The 18,847-nt window shown below is 40.1% G+C and overlaps 1 protein-coding gene across 2 annotated transcripts in view; it reads right to left on the bottom strand.

Moving 5' to 3' along the window:
• Positions 1-18,847, bottom strand: part of fa2h (fatty acid 2-hydroxylase) — a 53,321-nt gene that overhangs the window by 3,012 nt on the left and 31,462 nt on the right. For both annotated transcript variants that reach the window (XM_047388204.1, XM_047388213.1), the window contains exons 2-6: positions 11,793-11,918; positions 3,268-3,410; positions 1,714-1,814; positions 1,459-1,631; positions 22-274 (exon numbers count right to left, since the gene is read on the bottom strand). In XM_047388204.1, the coding sequence (XP_047244160.1) occupies positions 22-274; positions 1,459-1,631; positions 1,714-1,814; positions 3,268-3,410; positions 11,793-11,918 (796 nt within the window). The remainder of the gene's footprint in view (positions 1-21; positions 275-1,458; positions 1,632-1,713; positions 1,815-3,267; positions 3,411-11,792; positions 11,919-18,847) is intronic.

The raw sequence follows: 18,847 nt of genomic DNA, 5'->3' as shown, positions 1-18,847 counted from the left end.
TAATGAAACTGATCTGCTCACCTGATCTCTGGTGCTCAAAGTGATGTTTGACGTGGTAGGCTTTCAGGGCATACAGATACGAGCCTCTCTTTGGTGAGCCGTAGTGAAGGTAGTAGTGGATCATGTCGTACACGACGTAGCCGCACAGCCCGCCAACAAACACTGACACCCCCAGGGTCTCCGGCAGCGTTTTACAGAGCGTCATATAGAACAATCCCACCATTATGGAGGCCAACCCGGGAGGAAAGACAAGCCGAGAGCCGTCAAATGGAGACTGAGGACAAATAATGCAGGAGATAGAGACAAAAGGAAGAATCTGTGAAACGTATGGCGTGTATGAAGTTCCCTTTACTCTTAATACCCCCGAAGGAAATCCAGTGCTGCAAATTGCTATCAAAGGTCACCTAATTAATAAACAAAAAAATATATGTAATTTATTTATCGTGAATACTGCTGTTCTGTCACTTTTCAGATCATTTGTAAAATAAATTAAATGAAACGAAAAGAATTGAAAATGATTTTCCTTCCACTTAATTATTTTCTCTTATGTTTGTGTATCACATAAAATCCATGTAAAGTACATTGAAATTCTGATCGTTTAATCTTTCCAAATCTGTCGAAATAAAACCAGAAACTTCAATCATGAATTTCTGATTTAGGATGCTAATATAAAACAGTTGTTAGAATAAAAACAAAAACATTTTGTTATATACCATTTATAATATTTATAATTTGGTAATTATAGGTCTGATGTGACCTTTAAGCTCACATTCAGGGATTCCTCAAGGCTTACTTCTCAGGACACGTTAGATATCTACATGCCACCCCAGCTTAGGTTACAGAGAAATGGAACATCTCATTATATGCTGACGATACACACCTTTATATTTCTGGCACTACATAATCAAAATTCCTTACAACCACTGGATTAGTCTGTATATATTATAATGGAAAAGCCAGAATTTCATTAGTCCTAATGCAGAAGAGAAGTAATTAGTTTTGGACCCAGAAATGTTGACAAGGTTAGAGATCAGTGCTCGGCTAAACTCTAAGTCTCTAGGTAGCACATCAGAAACCTGTAGTTATGAATTCTGACCTAATGTTATAAAAATCTAAAGATTTTATTTCTAAATTAGCAATCTAACTCCAAAAAACCCAGAGGTCCTTTAATCCCTGTACTGCTGTACTGACTCTCTGTTGGGATTTTAAATATTTATACCGATCTGGATGGTGTTGAGCCTAAACATACCTTAGATAATTTATTTAACTCTGTTGCCTAATAATAACTCTTAATTAAACCAGATTTTACAGATCCACATTGTTTAAGTGCAACTCGTTTTTTTGTCCACAGTTCATGTTTACAGACCCTGCAGCAGATGTTTAGTCCAAATGAAAGCAATGTCAAATAGAAAACGGGACTAAAGTTGTTTGTGACCAACAGAAAAAAAGCATTTGTACCTTATGGTGCTGCCCGTGCAGAAGGAAGTGTATCGTGATGAGGTAGTAGTTATGAGCCGGCGGTTTCATGTGGAAGACGAAGCGGTGGATGCAGTACTCGATGAAGGTCCACAAGAACCAGCCCATCATAAAAAGGACCGGGAACATGTACTTATGGATCGGGAAGGAGAACTCTGCACACAAATGCATTCGTGCTGCGATGAGGACACATTTGTTATGCTGCTTGTACTACAGGTGTATCATTGTGTGACCAACCTGAGGTGAGCTCTAGCCTTGTGCTGCCCTTTGCCAGGCTGGTGTAGCAGTGCCAACAAAGATAGAAGACAATAGGAAGCCAGACCACTGGGACCCAGTACCTACAGCAACAAACAAGAAAAACTCATAAAAAGGGTCATATTTGGACTGTATGCATTTTTAAATCAAAGCTCTATCATAATACGCAGTATTTAGAATGTGGGACCTTTGTTTTTTTTCTATTTCATCAACACGTTTTTGGGTAATATATTGAAAAACTGTCAATTCAAACTTTAAAAGAAAGTCTGGCTAATTTAAACATAAATTATTCGAATATTAACAAAAACATTGCTTTCTTTCAGTCATTCCTGTAAAGCATTCTGAGACATTTTAAACTTATCCTGCAGTATGATTTATCTACTTAATCATGCATAAAAAAAATAGTAGTTCTGTGTCTGAAGGAGTGCTGCCAAGTACTCACTAGTCTGAACAAAAAAAGCCACCTATGTAGCTCAGCATTTAATGGTCATTCTGCAGCGACCAATAGAGAAAGATTTCCTTCTCGGCATAAAGCCACCTTTCTTTGGATTCTTAACTTCCTGACTGAGCTCAGTCAGTCTGTACTCTGGTGAAAAATAAATCTCCCAACTTCCATCACATTTCACACTGGGATCCCTCAAGCCTGTATGCTCAGCACATTTCTGTTCACAGTTTTAAAACATTCACATGTGCATCCACACATGAGGGAAAACCTCACTGAACTTCTAGATGATACCACAGTCATGGAAGTCGTTCATTTGCCTGAAATCAAATGAGACTGAAAAGCTGGTGCCCAGACAACCTGGTGCTAAAAATGAACAAAACGAAAGAGAAGATCGACTCCCAGAGGTCACAACCTTAGTGCCGCGCCTCAGTATTAGCAACCGTGCAGTAGTCTGTGAATGGCATTAAAATCTACTGAGTAGACGTCTCATTTCGAAGAACACCACTGGGATGGTGAAACCTGCCCCCAAGTGTATAAAGAGAGCTGGGACTTGCGGTGGTATACGTTAAGTTTTATAAAAGGGGAGAGTTGAAAAAGCGAAACATTGTTGAAGTTGTTTCTGATGTAAAACAAAAGAAAAACAATCTGCGTAAACCACAAGTCAGTAAATGCAGTCGAACTCTTTAAAGCAGTGCAACCTCATTGAACAAAGGCATATAAAGATTGAATTTTTAAACCAGATGCCGTATTTAGACATGACTACGAGATGACATAACCATCATATAATCTTGGTTTAAGCAAAGCACATCTTAAACAAAGATTTATTTTTAAAAGTTCGGAATATTATGGAAACAAAACAGTTTTAAGCATTTAAAATGTTTTAGTTCCTGCTTAATGTTTGCTTTAGATTTTTAAGGGTTGGATCATTTTTAGATAAAATGTGGGTATTGGTGACCCTTCGTCGTATAAAATATTCCAACTTTCTTATTGAAACATTTCAGGGATAATTAATGGGATGCATTTTATCTTTGAAAGCAAAATGACAGTTTAGGACAAATATGCTATTTGCAATACTGAGCAACATTTAATACCAGGAAGTTTTGGTCGCCGCTTCCATGAACGGATTTCCAAACAGTCGGATGGGTCGGTCGACTGGCTGGTGAACCCATGCATCGTATTTCTCTCTCAGGTGGCCAACCTGCCAGGCTAGGGGCTTACGCCAGTCCACCAGATCCTGCAGAGACGCACAAAACGACAGTTCAGACTAAGGGGGTATCCTCTCCCCAGCAGGTGGCAGCAGAGAGTTAAACACCCAAACATTTAAGAGGTTGGTTAAACCAGGAAGTATTCTCATGTTAGGTCTATTTGATGTGTGTGTGTGAGATGCTTCAGGTTTGCTTCAGCCTAGTAATGATTGGCTGACAGGCAGAAACTTTTATTAAGTCTTTACAAGCTCCTCGTGATTCCAGCCTCAAGTGAGCCATTCTGCTGTGGTCCATGTTGAGATTCACACTGATCTATGATCAGTTTTGTAACATGGACAGGAATGCTTCAGATTAAGGAGGTGACGCTGAAAGATGGTCAGAAATTAAATGTTTTTTTATTTTAAATCCTGATCCAAGTCATTGTAGAAAGAAAGTACACCTTTCTATAAATAGATTATTTTAAATTATGTCTCTGTTTTTTAGCAGGTCCTATAGGAGTTAGGCAGGAAAGATACAGCCAGGTGCTGCAAAATAAAGCACCAGTTTAACCAATCATCATCATGCTCTGGAGCATACAAGTGTGAGTTAACCCAACATCAAAAAGGAAAGACACTAGCAATGACCATGTCATAGAGGCCATGTGTTTAGCTGCTGATGCTCGAGTCAAGGCAAATGATCCTGAACACGGCAGCTAATCCGTAACAGAATGGTAAGTGGACTGAATTTATATGGTGCTTTTCTAGTCATTTGGATCCCTCGAAGTGCTTTACACCGGAGTCACACTGTTGCACACACACACGTGGAACCGAACACGCTGCGATTGCTGGGGGACTAATCTTCCCATTGAGCCTCAATCGCTCCTGGCAGATAGAGGAAAATAATCAGGGTGTTGCAACAGCCCAGTCAAAGTCCAGACCTCAATCTGATTGAAATGCAGTGGTGGGACCTGCAGGGAGCTGAGCAGTGACAAATTTGTGCAAACAGTAATGAGCTGAAGAAACTTTGGAAGTCTTCAAATGGAAAACCTCAAATGTACTTCAAGACAGGGAGCGTGAAGTGTTCAACATCCTCAACTAAAGCTATATTGTTAATAAAAAAAAGAAGTGAAACAAAACTGTTGACAGATGAGTTGCTTCTGCTAGAGCTCTGCTCAGTTACTCATGCAGAAAACAGGTAAACTATACTTGTGTTGGGACCACAACCGTGGGTACAAAATGAAAGGCCAGTACGAACTTTTCTGGAACTTTCAAAATAAATCGCATTAACCTACTTCCAGCACAGCCAGAAACGGGATTCCCATGACGTCACTGTCCAAATAAAAACCCCGCTTTTGCAACACACTGACCTCTTCCACGCAAGTCCCCTGCAGAACTGGACGGAGGGACACAGCGCGTTAATGTCTCTTTGCTGGCAAACAGACACAACTCTTCAAACTGGATGCAAGAGTCATACGATCACGCGATCATATGCAATAAGTTAAGTAGGAATGAATTGCTGTTTGTGTATCCGGTATTCATTCACGAACGGGGTAATTAAGGTACAAGCGTGGCTTGACTTTTCTCTCTGAGGTCTACAGAAGCAAACTGTTTCAGAGAGTTCCCAGCAGAGACCCTGTCTCTACAACGCCGAGTGGAGCAGTTTTCCTGGTCTGAAGGAAGGACAACGGGATCGCCTCACCGTGGTTACAGCAGTAACGTGCAGTTTGGACGGCCCAACAGAACGAGCCACCCGACCCCACAGCTACGGAAGTTAGCTGCAGCTAACCCTTTGTTCACTGTGGATGTTTCCTTCAACTTCGTCGCCCCAGACAACTTTTCCTCAGCACGATTCACGTACGAGGTTGTGTTTTGGGCAGAGAGAAGTAATTTAGGATGAAATAATCTAAACATTTTTCGTTTTATGACGTTTGGTTTTGTTTATGTTGAAAACTCAGCTATCTTAGTGCTAGCAGATTATCTGCTCAGCACACGTGCTCATGTTGTGTGTTCTGTTTGTTTTAAAAGTTAAGAAAAACTTTATTTAAAGGGTGATTTTAAACACAGAAAATCGGCCATAACGCGCCGTCCACGCTTATGCATTTTAACCCTTGTATTAATGGTATTTTAAAGTATGTGTTTGATTCTGATGATAAGATATAAGCTTCTGTTGTTAGCTCCAACTGCTAACAGCTAAGAACACGTGCTTCCCTGCTAAAGATCATTTACCCAAAAAGGTTAGTTTTCAATCTAGAAAAATATTCCCTAAATATTATTTTGCTAAATTTGTTAACTATGTAACACAATTAAGACCATTTCTCAAAGATTTGGTTCTTATTCAAAATAATATTTATTTAAATATTATTTGAATAAATAAAGGCAGCTAATAAACACCATTGAGAATTGGTCATCCAGAAGGTTGGTTTTATTGAGCAAATCATTCTTTAAAATATGATTTTATTAAAATAATATTGTATCTGATCTTGCATTGTGAATGGTTGTCTAAAGGTTTACCAATTATTGCCTAAGTTAGTTCCAAGACTAACTTCACTTCACTTCCAGATTCTTCAAGATAATCCGTGGTTCTCAAACATAAACATAAACATTGCACGGTAATGTTGCATCACTCTTTTTGGTCATGATTTCCAATCATCTTTAATCAACTTGTTTATATTGTACATAGCCCTTTATTCTTCCCTATTCTTTAATTCTGCTTGGTAGTTTAGTTGGATTGTTTTAGCATAGTAAAGAGTTTGTTGATTGAAATATGTTTGACTTTGAGTTCACTTATTTTTGTTAATAAATTCTTGTATTTTAAGAAATTGTGTGAATTCATTCCATATATGTGCAGAGTTTATGCTGTTCAATAATGCCAGAGCTTGGCTCATCCCTTTTGATTTTGTCCTGTTAACACTGCCTTACTGGGCTGGTATTCACAGGACAACCCTTAACAAACCGAAATATTATTTGATAAAATATTAAAGTATTAATATTAAATAATATATTCATATTCATAATCACAACACTTGGAAAGCAAAATCCCCGAGCAGGTAAAGTGAGTTCTGTGTATCAGCTGCTTGTGGTTTTATCAGTAATCACAATGAGGAAAAGAAACTCTCAACATTAAGTTGAAAAAAGAAAAAAACGAAGTGAAAATGTTTGTTGTGTGGTCAGGTAAAGCATCCAACTTCCCGAAAAAGAAATATCTGAAATCACCGGTATAATCAGAAACCAGTGTTTCCTGCAACAAGCAGCTGGCGGGTTGATTCAAGGTTGAAGAATCTGAAACGTTCTCATAATGGAGTCAAGCTAGCAGCTGCTAAGAGCAGGAAGCAATTAAAAAAATCAAAATCTTTATAGTCTTAAGTTAATGATATTTGGGTGGTTTTTATGTTTTTCTGTAGCCCCTTCCTGTCAGCACCAGGCAGCAATAAAGTTGTTTTTACTCACCAACACAAACCTGAGAGCTCTGAGGTGCTGAGGCTGGCCTTGGTGTACACGGAGCATTTATTATTAGCTTTCTGAAGGATCCTGGTGGTTTTAATGGACCACAGACAGACTAACCATTGTGAGATAACAGTTGGACTGCTCCTGAATCAGGTCCACAAGGTGTAGCTGGTTTCTTGTTTTTATTTTAAAAGGATCACTATTTACTTGTGGTTTATTCTTTATGAATACAATATGCTATAACAGTTTGTGAATACGATTTCTTTTCTTTGAGAATACGAATTTACATCAGCGACTTGGTGTCACGTGATCTCAGGCTCAGAATATAGTGGGTGGAGTTAAACAATGATGTAAAGTAGGTGGCAGTATGCACCTCTGAATTTGTTGCGATCCGCCAGCAGAAGAAGAAGAAGCAGCAGCACTAGCGCCAAAAGAACTGACCGAGGGCATATATTAACGACATTAAGACATATATAAACTTTTTAACATTACCTGACTTTGTACCGTAGTTTCTTGGTCCGTTCTTTTGGCTGCTTCTTCTCTTCTTCTGCTGGCGGTTCGCAACAAATTCAGAGGTGCATACTGCCACCTACTGTACATCATTGTTTACACGTTGTTTTTGACAGCGTTCTTACCCCATAGGGTTTATTGTCCACTGCCGATGTGTCAGAAAGTCCATAGTTACAGAACAAAGTTTTTATTCCAAGTGGCACTAGCATGTAGGCCAAACTGTAAGGCACAACATGTGCACAAAGACCAATCGGAAAACGCTATACTTGGGGATGTGTGCATGAGAAAGATTTGGCCTCTTAAAAAAGATCTTCACTTTGTTACCGTTTTCTCAACCAAGCGGTTTTGCCCGCAACAATGATTCTTTAAAAAAATATCCTGTTTCTGATAAAACCAACTGTTCTTCCTCTTTGTAATACTGCCATACACAACACTCACTGTGACTGTGTCTAGTTGTCCTTTTGGGATTAGGTAGCTTGCAGGCTTTCATGTATGCATACAATGCAAACATTGTTCACAAAGCACTGAATAAACAATTATTTTATCTATGAGACTGGCTGTAAAAATACATAGCTAATATTAAAACTTTAGTTGTTTTAGGATCACTCCTAAATGTTACCCTAATCTGCTGCAGGTAGGATCCTGGCTTCCTTTACCTACACCACACAACCCCACTTAAAAAAAACCTTTAGTATCCTCTATAATAAGGGGAAAACTGTAACAATACATGTAATTTCCCAGTGCTGACTTTGTTGCATAATTGTAACAATAAGTTAAAGCTGTCATCTAATATTTCAAAATGCAAGGTTTGTTTGCATAAGGAGGTATGTGACAGGTTTGAACCTCTGATGTTTGACATGTATGAGACAACAGAAGGAAACAAGGTCATGTGTAAAGACGTGCTTCACATTCCTGAGTCACAGTGAGGACAAATACGATGAGCGCACACCGCTGGGATGGGAACCAATTGGGGGGGTGGTGTCAAAGAAACGCCTGGCAAATTAAACCAGGAGCTGATGAAATCAAACCACAGTGGCGCTGTTTGAAGGGAGCGTCGCGGAGTGAAGATGGACGTTACTGAGAACTGACAGCCTCCAGCAACCAGATGTTTAAATGACTGATTTTAAAATCAACAACTGAGTGTGCCGTTAGAGATAAACACTTTAGGGAGTGAACCATACCTTTGCTGCGCCTCGTAAACAGCGAGAAGAGTCAAGAACATTGGATCCTTTTTAATACAATGCTGCCTGGAGACAAAACGATCCAGATGGACAGGTTAAATCCATTATTAACAAGGGGAGGCAACAGTTTGAATTAATGAATGAATCTCACTTTTAGGGTGAGTAATGTTAACAGATGTTTACCAGATAGCGCATTAAGAACCAGGCTTATGAAATGTTCCTGTGTGGGAACTCGTGTGTTTTTTACATGCTTGCACATGCCTCTGACAGCGTGAGAACTTAAAGGTTAACAAACACACGAGAGCCATTTGTGAAGAGCCCGGGTGAATGACCTGATGGCCGTTCACTTCCCTTTATCCCCCCCCCAACAGGATCCACTATTAGTTTACCTGCAACTTAAATCCTGAATTTAAAGTGGTCTGTGAAGAATGGTAAGTTCTACTACAGGTCCTTCTCAAAATATTAGCATATTAAAAGTTAGCATATAAAGTTCATTATTTTCTATAATGTCATGATGAAAATTTAACATTCATATATTTTAGATTCATTGCACACTAACTGAAATATTTCAGGTCTTTTATTGTCTTAATACGGATGATTTTGGCATACAGCTCATGAAAACCCAAAATTCCTATCTCACAAAATTAGCATATTTCATCCGACCAATAAAAGAAAAGTGTTTTTAATACAAAAAACATCAACCTTCAAATAATCATGTACAGTTATGCACTCAATACTTGGTCGGGAATCCTTTTGCAGAAATGACTGCTTCAATGCGGCGTGGCATGGAGGAAATCAGCCTGTGGCACTGCTGAGGTCTTATGGAGGCCCAGGATGCTTCGATAGCGGCCTGTAGCTCATCCAGATTGTTGGGTCTTGAGTCTCTCAACGTTCTCTTCACAATATCCCACAGATTCTCTATGGGGTTCAGGTCAGGAGAGTTGGCAGGCCAATTGAGCACAGTGATACCATGGTCAGTAAACCATTTACCAGTCGTTTTGGCACTGTGAGCAGGTGCCAGGTCGTGCTGAAAAATGAAATCTTCATCTCCATAAAGCTTTTCAGCAGATGGAAGCATGAAGTGCTCCAAAATCTCCTGATAGCTAGCTGCATTGACCCTGCCCTTGATAAAACACAGTGGACCAACACCAGCAGCTGACACGGCACCCCAGACCATCACTGACTGTGGGTACTTGACACTGGACTTCTGGCATTTTGGCATTTCCTTCTCCCCAGTCTTCCTCCAGACTCTGGCACCTTGATTTCCGAATGACATGCAGAATTTGCTTTCATCCGAAAAAAGTACTTTGGACCACTGAGCAACAGTCCAGTGCTGCTTCTCTGTAGCCCAGGTCAGGTGCTTCTGCCGCTGTTTCTGGTTCAAAAGTGGCTTGACCTGGGGAATGCGGCACCTGTAGCCCATTTCCTGCACACGCCTGTGCACGGTGGCTCTGGATGTTTCTACTCCAGACTCAGTCCACTGCTTCCGCAGGTCCCCCAAGGTCTGGAATCGGCCCTTCTCCACAATCTTCCTCAGGGTCCGGTCACCTCTTCTCGTTGTGCAGCGTTTTCTGCCACACTTTTTCCTTCCCACTGAGGTGCCTTGATACAGCACTCTGGGAACAGCCTATTCGTTCAGAAATTTCTTTCTGTGTCTTACCCTCTTGCTTGAGGGTGTCAATAGTGGCCTTCTGGACAGCAGTCAGGTCGGCAGTCTTACCCATGATTGGGTTTTGAGTGATGAACCAGGCTGGGAGTTTTAAAGGCCCCAGGAATCTTTTGCAGGTGTTTAGAGTTAACTTGTTGATTCAGATGATTAGGTTCATAGCTTGTTTAGAGACCCTTTTAATGATATGCTAATTTTGTGAGATAGGAATTTTGGGTTTTCATGAGCTGTATGCCAAAATCATCCGTATTAAGACAATAAAAGAACTGAAATATTTCAGTTAGTGTGCAATGAATCTAAAATATATGAATGTTAAATTTTCATCATGACATTATGGAAAATAATGAACTTTATCACAATATGCTAATATTTTGAGAAGGACCTGTAGTTCTAGATGTTTGTTCAGCTGCTTTTTCACTTTGGTATTTTTTTTATAGATTCAACCAAAAAAAAATTATGTATACACTGTGTATGTATATATATGTGTGTTCACAGTGTATATGTGTGTCCTACCATTACACTTTCAATGTGTCCATTCATCTTTTCAAGCATTTTGTTACCTTCTATGCGTCCTGCCTCCCGTTTTTCTATCTGTCTTTTCTTCCATCCACTCTTTAATTCATTCATTTCTTTCATTGTGTGTCCTTAACTCCTACCCTCCTTTCCTTGTGTTCTCTAATTCCTTCTATGTGGCTTTCTGTCTATTCACCCTTTCTTCATCCCATCCTGAGGTCCTTTTAATCTTTTCTTCCTCATCTTTCCTTTCTTCATCATGTTCTCCCTTCGTTATATCCAACCTCACTTACTTCCTTGTGTCCTTTCTTTTTGTCTTACTTTTTTCCCTTCTTGTGTCCTTACTTCATTTCCCTCGTTTAATGCTGTCTCACTTCCTTCTTTCTTGTCTCCTTGAGTCCTAGGTACCTTTTCAGCCAGACAATCCAAACAGCAGCCAGGGGTGCACACCTCATCAATAAAACAGGAACCCAGGACTTGATGAAAAGCATTTATAAAAAAAAATCTGATTTCAATATTTTAGACCATGAAATAACTAATTCTGGAAACAAATACATTTTCAGGACACTAGACATACACCGCTTGTCTGATCGTTTAGTTTTAGGAGCTTTTTGTTTGCATGAATGGTTCACAGGGGTCAAGGAAGACTAATGGAACTGACAGTTGTTGCCACCTTCCAAATTGGCTTCACCACAGGAAGCTCTTATCGGTAGTTTTTCTCCACTGAAAAATGCTCCTTTCAGACCTCTATTCATGTTTCAGAGTTGAATAGCTTAAGCAAAATGATACTCCTGTCAAAAATGGAAGGAAAAAGCTGCCAAAGTGCAAAGAAAGTCTTCTAGAAACCCACCTTAAAAGATTACAAAAAAGGTTTGGATGCTTGGTTGGAAAATCTGAAGTAGTGGTTCTCACAATTTTTAGCTTCCAAATCTCAAAATTACAGAAACAGATTTTTTACACAATCAAATCCACATAGATTTGACTTGACTTCTAGACATCATCCACTTGCTGTGAGTCTCCTCTCCAACTTTAAGATCCGCTGATATAAAGAAATGAGGGGTGGATTGAGTCTGTTTGCACATTGGTGTTGTATAAAATGGGTAGATGTTGGAAACACACCTTGTCTAGATCCACAGAGCTGCAGAGCTTGTAAGGAGAGTTCTCATTCTCTTCTTCTACCTTGTTTGTTTTTTCTGCAGATGTTTTCTCTGTCTGTTCTCTGGCTTTTCCTCTTTCTCTCAGAGTCTGGAAGGGAAACAGGAAAAACAAGGGTATATGTTAACAGGTGATCAGAGGTACAAGAAGGCAGACGTGTGAATGGGTATAGAAGAAGTTAGAAAACTGGGGAATGACTGTGTGAAAATGACTCCTTCCAGTGGTTTGCTCATTACACTCTGACCTTTGCTCTTCTCTCCTGAATGTAAAAGCTGTTTGTTATCACTGCCGCTTATGACCCGCAATGATTTTAATTTACGACCAACGACATTTGAGCAGCAAAGACAGTTGTCCTCGTTGCCATGTTTTACACATTTATCTGATTTAGTGGGGCGTGTCATTAGTACGCTGCTGCAGAAAACGACGACATGCACCGATGAGGCATGGAAACATCCAAGACATGCAGGCCCAGAATTGGTAACCTCTGCCTTGAAGTGTGGCCGGTGCTTGCTTCTCCTGCAGGGATCCCAAACTGAGCATGCTCAGTCTGAACTCCTCCCATCACCACCTGCCCAACAGCTGCTGGTTCCAGTTTATTAAATCAACCTTTCCTGAGTTACTAAAGAAAACATGCATACAAAAGCCTATAAACTTACTGACTGTAATGAGAACTGTAATTAGAAATAGTCCATCAAACACTTCTGAGTAAATATCTACATTTTCATTTTATTTGATTTTTTTTAAATCTGACATTTAACAGTGTAGTACTGCCATTTTTATTTCCAAGTGTACAGGATCAGCTTCAGGTATTAACGGCACAAACAGGCAGTGATATACAGGTCCTTCTCAAAAAATTAGCATATTGTGATAAAGTTCATTATTTTCCATAATGTCATGATGAAAATTTAACATTCATATATTTTAGATTCATTGCACACTAACTGAAATATTTCAGGTCTTTTATTGTCTTAATACGGATGATTTTGGCATACAGCTCATGAAAACCCAAAATTCCTATCTCACAAAATTAGCATATCATTAAAAGGGTCTCTAAACGAGCTATGAACCTAATCATCTGAATCAACGAGTTAACTCTAAACACCTGCAAAAGATTCCTGAGGCCTTTAAAACTCCCAGCCTGGTTCATCACTCAAAACCCCAATCATGGGTAAGACTGCCGACCTGACTGCTGTCCAGAAGGCCACTATTGACACCCTCAAGCAAGAGGGTAAGACACAGAAATAAATTTCTGAACGAATAGGCTGTTCCCAGAGTGCTGTATCAAGGCACCTCAGTGGGAAGTCTGTGGGAAGGAAAAAGTGTGGCAGAAAACGCTGCACAACGAGAAGAGGTGACCGGACCCTGAGGAAGATTGTGGAGAAGGGCCGATTCCAGACCTTGGGGGACCTGCGGAAGCAGTGGACTGAGTCTGGAGTAGAAATATCCAGAGCCACTGTGCACAGGCGTGTGCAGGAAATGGGCTACAGGTGCCGCATTCCCCAGGTCAAGCCACTTTTGAACCAGAAACAGCGGCAGAAGCGCCTGACCTGGGCTACAGAGAAGCAGCACTGGACTGTTGCTCAGTGGTCCAAAGTACTTTTTTCGGATGAAAGCAAATTCTGCATGTCATTCGGAAATCAAGGTGTCAGAGTCTGGAGGAAGACTGGGGAGAAGGAAATGCCAAAATGACAGAAGTCCAGTGTCAAGTACCCACAGTCAGTGATGGTCTGGGGTGCCGTGTCAGCTGCTGGTGTTGGTCCACTGTGTTTTATGAAGGGCAGGGTCAATGCAGCTAGCTATCAGGAGATTTTGGAGCACTTCATGCTTCCATCTGCTGAAAAGCTTTATGGAGATGAAGATTTCATTTTTCAGCACGACCTGGCACCTGCTCACAGTGCCAAAACCACTGGTAAATGGTTTACTGACCATGGTATCACTGTGCTCAATTGGCCTGCCAACTCTCTTGACCTGAACCCCATAGAGAATCTGTGGGATATTGTGAAGAGAACGTTGAGAGACTCAAGACCCAACACTCTGGATGAGCTAAAGGCCGCTATCGAAGCATCCTGGGCCTCCATAAGACCTCAGCAGTGCCACAGGCTGATTGCCTCCATGCCACGCCGCATTGAAGCAGTCATTTCTGCAAAAGGATTCCCGACCAAGTATTGAGTGCATAACTGTACATGATTATTTGAAGGTTGATGTTTTTTGTATTAAAAACACTTTTCTTTTATTGGTCGGATGAAATATGCTAATTTTGTGAGATAGGAATTTTGGGTTTTCATGAGCTGTATGCCAAAATCATCCGTATTAAGACAATAAAAGACCTGAAATATTTCAGTTAGTGTGCAATGAATCTAAAATATATGAATATTAAATTTTCATCATTACATTATAGAAAATAATGAACTTTATCACAATATGCTAATTTTTTGAGAAGGACCTGTACATCATTTGTTTTCAGCTCAACAGAGCTCAGGTTGCAGGGGTTACTGCTCCTGGAGGAAAGCCAGACATACTAGGGGTTTCCTCCAGGACCAGCAACATCAGTTTCTAAAACAGAAGGGATTTAATTTCTGAGTTTGACATGGAGTCTCCTCTCACTGGGATGTGCTTGGAAAACCTCCCAAGTAAGATGTCCAGGAAGCATCCTGATCAGATCCTTAAACCATCTCAGCTGACTCCTTTTGATCCCGAGGAGCAGCAGCTCTAACCTACGGTCACAACCTCATCTTTAAAGGTGAGCCCCACCCACATTTGGAGGAAGCTCATCTCATTCTTCCAGTCATGATCCATATCTCATGACTATAAGTAAGGGTTGGAATGTCAAAGGACCAGCAGGTTGAGAGCTGTGCCATGTTGGCTCAACTCCATCTTCACAAAAGCATCCCTCTCCTGCTCCATCCTGCCATCACTTGCTAAAAAAGCACCAAGACATCCTCTGGAGACCGAGTCTGACCCACAACCTGGAGGGAGCTGTCCACCTTTTCACAGCTGAGAACCTTGACCTCATACTTGGAGAAGCAAACACTCGAATCAGATCCAAACATCTCATCCACATAGTCCTAAATACTGAATATGTTATACCCTGGAGCTCATTTGCATAGTTTACCTTTCTAAAAAAAAAAACAAGTTAAAATGGTTTAATAAGCAGCTTTTATAACCAATAAAAATTGTCCTAAATAACAACGCCTGACAAAACAACCACAGTTTACTACAACGTCTCACAATATTCAGTAGAGATGTAGGAGATATCCTGCTTTTACTGATCCAAACTAAAAACCGGATTTCCTGTAATAATTAGAAAAGGTCTTTTTAATTAGGCCTTTACTCAAAATGTCCGCTGCTTAACTTTAAATCGTCTCAAGATTTGTGTCAAACTACTCAAACAGCAACAGCAATGCTCAAGGTTCTGTTCTGAGATCAAGAAAGGCTAATTTAGGTCATTTCTTTGGTCAAAGATGACATATTTGTGAAGTTAATGTTGATATTTCTGTGCTGAAATTAATGAAACAAAATATCCAGAAATGGTCAGTTTGACTCTTCTGTCACAAAATGTCGACAAACGCTGTCTAACGAAATACACCACAGAGGTCGACATGATGCTTCCAGACTGAGGTCAACTATTTTATCAGTAATACATCAGCCTAATCTCTGAAAATCAGAAAAGAAAAAGATCTCATCTGCAAAACGGAACAATTGACGCTAATGTAACCTGACAGGTTTGAAAGATTTTCTCCACTGAATGTAGAACAAAAAGGGTCACTACTGAACTGAAGGTATAGAATACCACAGGGCTTCTCCAGTTTTCTTTACTTTTTTAGGCTTCAGGAAGATCTGTTGTGTCCAATTAATGTACAGTAGACTTTTATACAGTGTTTAGGCTTTACAGTTGCACAACTGATGGTACTGTTGCCTTGCAGCAACACAGGTTTGAACCTCGGCTGAGGTCTTTCTGCACATAGTTTGGATGTTCTCTGTGCATGTGTGGGTTCTCTCCAAATACATCGACGTCCTCCCACATGTCAGGCTGCTTGGTCACTAACTAGCTCTTAGGTAGGAGTGTGTGAGCAAACCTGTGGGGATTAATGGGGTATAGAAAAGGGAAATGGAGAACCAGGCTTTGAGGAATGAACCTTGAAAAACCATCTGAATGGATGGATGAATAGATGTGACTTGGGACTTTAAGGCATTGCAGTGGGAGAGTGAATAAAATCTGGGAAATAGAAATATTTTTCTCCACTCTCCATTTTTTTAATCCAAAGCTTAGACTGTGTAGGGGCCTTATTATTAGTACTAAACATACATGCACTGGAACATCTGATGAACTTTGAGATGCTGCCAGCAGCAGATCCTTTAGGTTTAACAGTCAGGTTAAATATTTATCACGGGGCAGAGGCGAGGCATGTGCTCAGGGTCGGCTGTGGTTTGTTACAGATATTCCTTCTACTATTTAACACCTACTGTTGCAACTTTAAACCATCCCTTCATCATGTTGTGGAGGAAACAAAAAAGGCACCGTCTTGCTAACAATGTTTCTTTACTAAAGGTAATTAGAATTAGTTTTGTCTGTCTGAAATATTTTAAATATATCCAAAATAAGACACACCAATGCAGAATGAATCAATGCATTTGGACCTCTTGCAAACCCGGATCATGATAATATCCCAAAGTTCAAACAAAAACAGCATCAACAATAAAAAAATTTAAAAAAGACTTTTAATCCTTCATTTTTCTAATGTGAAATAACTTCACAGTAAAGTCACATTGGTTTTAACCTAAACATTGATAGGACAACATTTCTGATGCAGCCAAACTTTATAACCATGAAATAATTTGGTTCCTGCTACCTTTAATTTATATCTTCATGGCCTTAAAGGAAGGAGAAAGTCTATAAACCCATTTAGAGAAGATACTGGGCCCAGAGTTCAGTCAAGTATGAGTTTATTTTACTGTTATGGACGAATATGACAAACAGTAAAACTCTTATCATATCTCAGAGCCATCTACACACATTTATTTTTGTATGTTGTATTTTCTTTACATGCCTAAACAAAGAGCGGCACAGCTTTCTGTTGCTGAGTGCAGTACAGCGACACGCCCTCTGTATCCGCAGCAGCATAGCCTAAGTGCTGTTTAACAAGCTGCACGTCGTCCCACTTTAGATGTACAACCCGACTAACGTGACCCGAGCAGAGCGCCATCAATCGACTCTGCGGTGCTTTCGGGTAATGTTGGCAGAACTGGAGATGTAAATGTCCCAAACGGGTTTTCTTCAAAATGCGAGGAGCTGTTTCCTTAAATTGGTGAAACAAGTGTATTGATCCTGCATCCTGTTTGGAAACAGCTTTGAAACCCCACAAGAGTGAGTTTAAAGCAGATCATGCAGGTTGAAGGAATCTGACAGGAAACAAGGTTTTTATAAGCCTCCAATTGAGGGGGAGCAACAAATTCAACACAAACAAATAATCTGGACTATTGTGTTAAAATAGACAGTTATAGCTGGGTGGTTTTATTTCAGTAATAAAGCAGTTCCATGATGTTTGGTTATTACAAAACATCAGTGGCTAGAAAACAATCACACCTGCCATACTCAGCAGATTTCAAAATAGAGAGACTAGGTACACCCTTGCTGCTTCCCTTGGATTCATTAGGAAAATGGCAGCCAGGTGCTGCTTCTTCAATGCACTTAATTAACTCATCAACAGGGTAATTAGCTCTATAAAAGCAGATGTTCTGGCAGTTTGCTGCTCTGCAGCGCACAGATGTGTCTTACAACAATGCCAGGAAGGAAAGACGTTAGCATTGAGCGCTGAGAGGGAATTGTTGGTGCTCGTTTTACAAAGAGAAAGATTATTTACCAGTGGAAAACATTTAAGACAGGAGTGGATATTTCTGCAACATCACCGAAAGTTAAACCGAGCAGTGCAAGGAGATAATTACAAAAACCCAACAGCTCCAGTTTTGTTGAGTGGAAAATTTAATGAAAAGACACGGAACAAGTATGGCACGTTCGGGAGGGCGTCCAGGAAAAAGCTGCTTCGCACTAAAAGAATACGGCACCACGTTGTGTATTGCATAGTTTCCTCTGAGGGAATCAAACCTTGTGGAACATGAGATCAAAGTAGAGATATTAGGCTATAGTGCTCAGTTCAAGATCTCATACCAACTTTCAAGCACAAGGGTGGGGAATAGGGGGTGCTCTAGGTCTGTTTTATAACCATGATGTGGGCATGTTAGGAGAAAATCACCACAAACCCCTCATACCAGTTATTCTACACAGTGGTGGCGGGTTGATGATGTGGGCTTATTCGGGAGCCGCTGCACCTTGCATTCATGAATTACTGTGTATACAAAAGCATTCTATAGTCAGATGTGAGGCCATCTGACGGCTGAAGCTTGGCCTGGTTCATCAACTGGAACAACAATCACAAACACAGTAGTAACTCTGCCACAGGGCTATCTGTCACTAGTAAAGTGAAAACGAAAAGGACTGATTTAACAGCAAAGTATCTGCCAATGATTTTAATAAACTGTGTATTTCACAGCACTGTTCCAGCCGAGCACGTAATACAAACACACCCCCACGATCCTACATTGATAAATAGATTTAAGATTTTAAAGTATTTTTTTATGTAAATGTCTACAGAACATTCAGCTCACATGTGCACTGCCAGTTGCATAATGAGCCTCACACACTTTGAAACTCCACGCACCTGACCACAGGTAAACAGCAACTTCATCCAATCAGAGCTAGTTTTAGCTCTTTAAATAACATTCAGGGAACACATAACAAAATAGAGTGAATTTTCTTCAGGCTGTTAAAACTAACCTTTCTAACATTTATTTTAATTCAAATTACTAATAGAAAACATCAGAGTTGCCTTAGAAACACACCTGGTTTTGGTTGTCAGTCATTTTCTCTTACAGTAACAAATCGTTTGATGGACTAACAATTAAAATTCTCAAAGTTTGGCTGTGCAGGATGATTCAGCATGACTTGACTAAAGGGGAACAGG

Source organism: Girardinichthys multiradiatus, chromosome 2 (assembly GCF_021462225.1).
Source record: "Girardinichthys multiradiatus isolate DD_20200921_A chromosome 2, DD_fGirMul_XY1, whole genome shotgun sequence".
Lineage (NCBI taxonomy): Eukaryota > Metazoa > Chordata > Actinopteri > Cyprinodontiformes > Goodeidae > Girardinichthys > Girardinichthys multiradiatus.
Note: the sequence above shows the minus strand (reverse complement) of the source record. Positions and strands in the feature narration are given on the sequence as shown.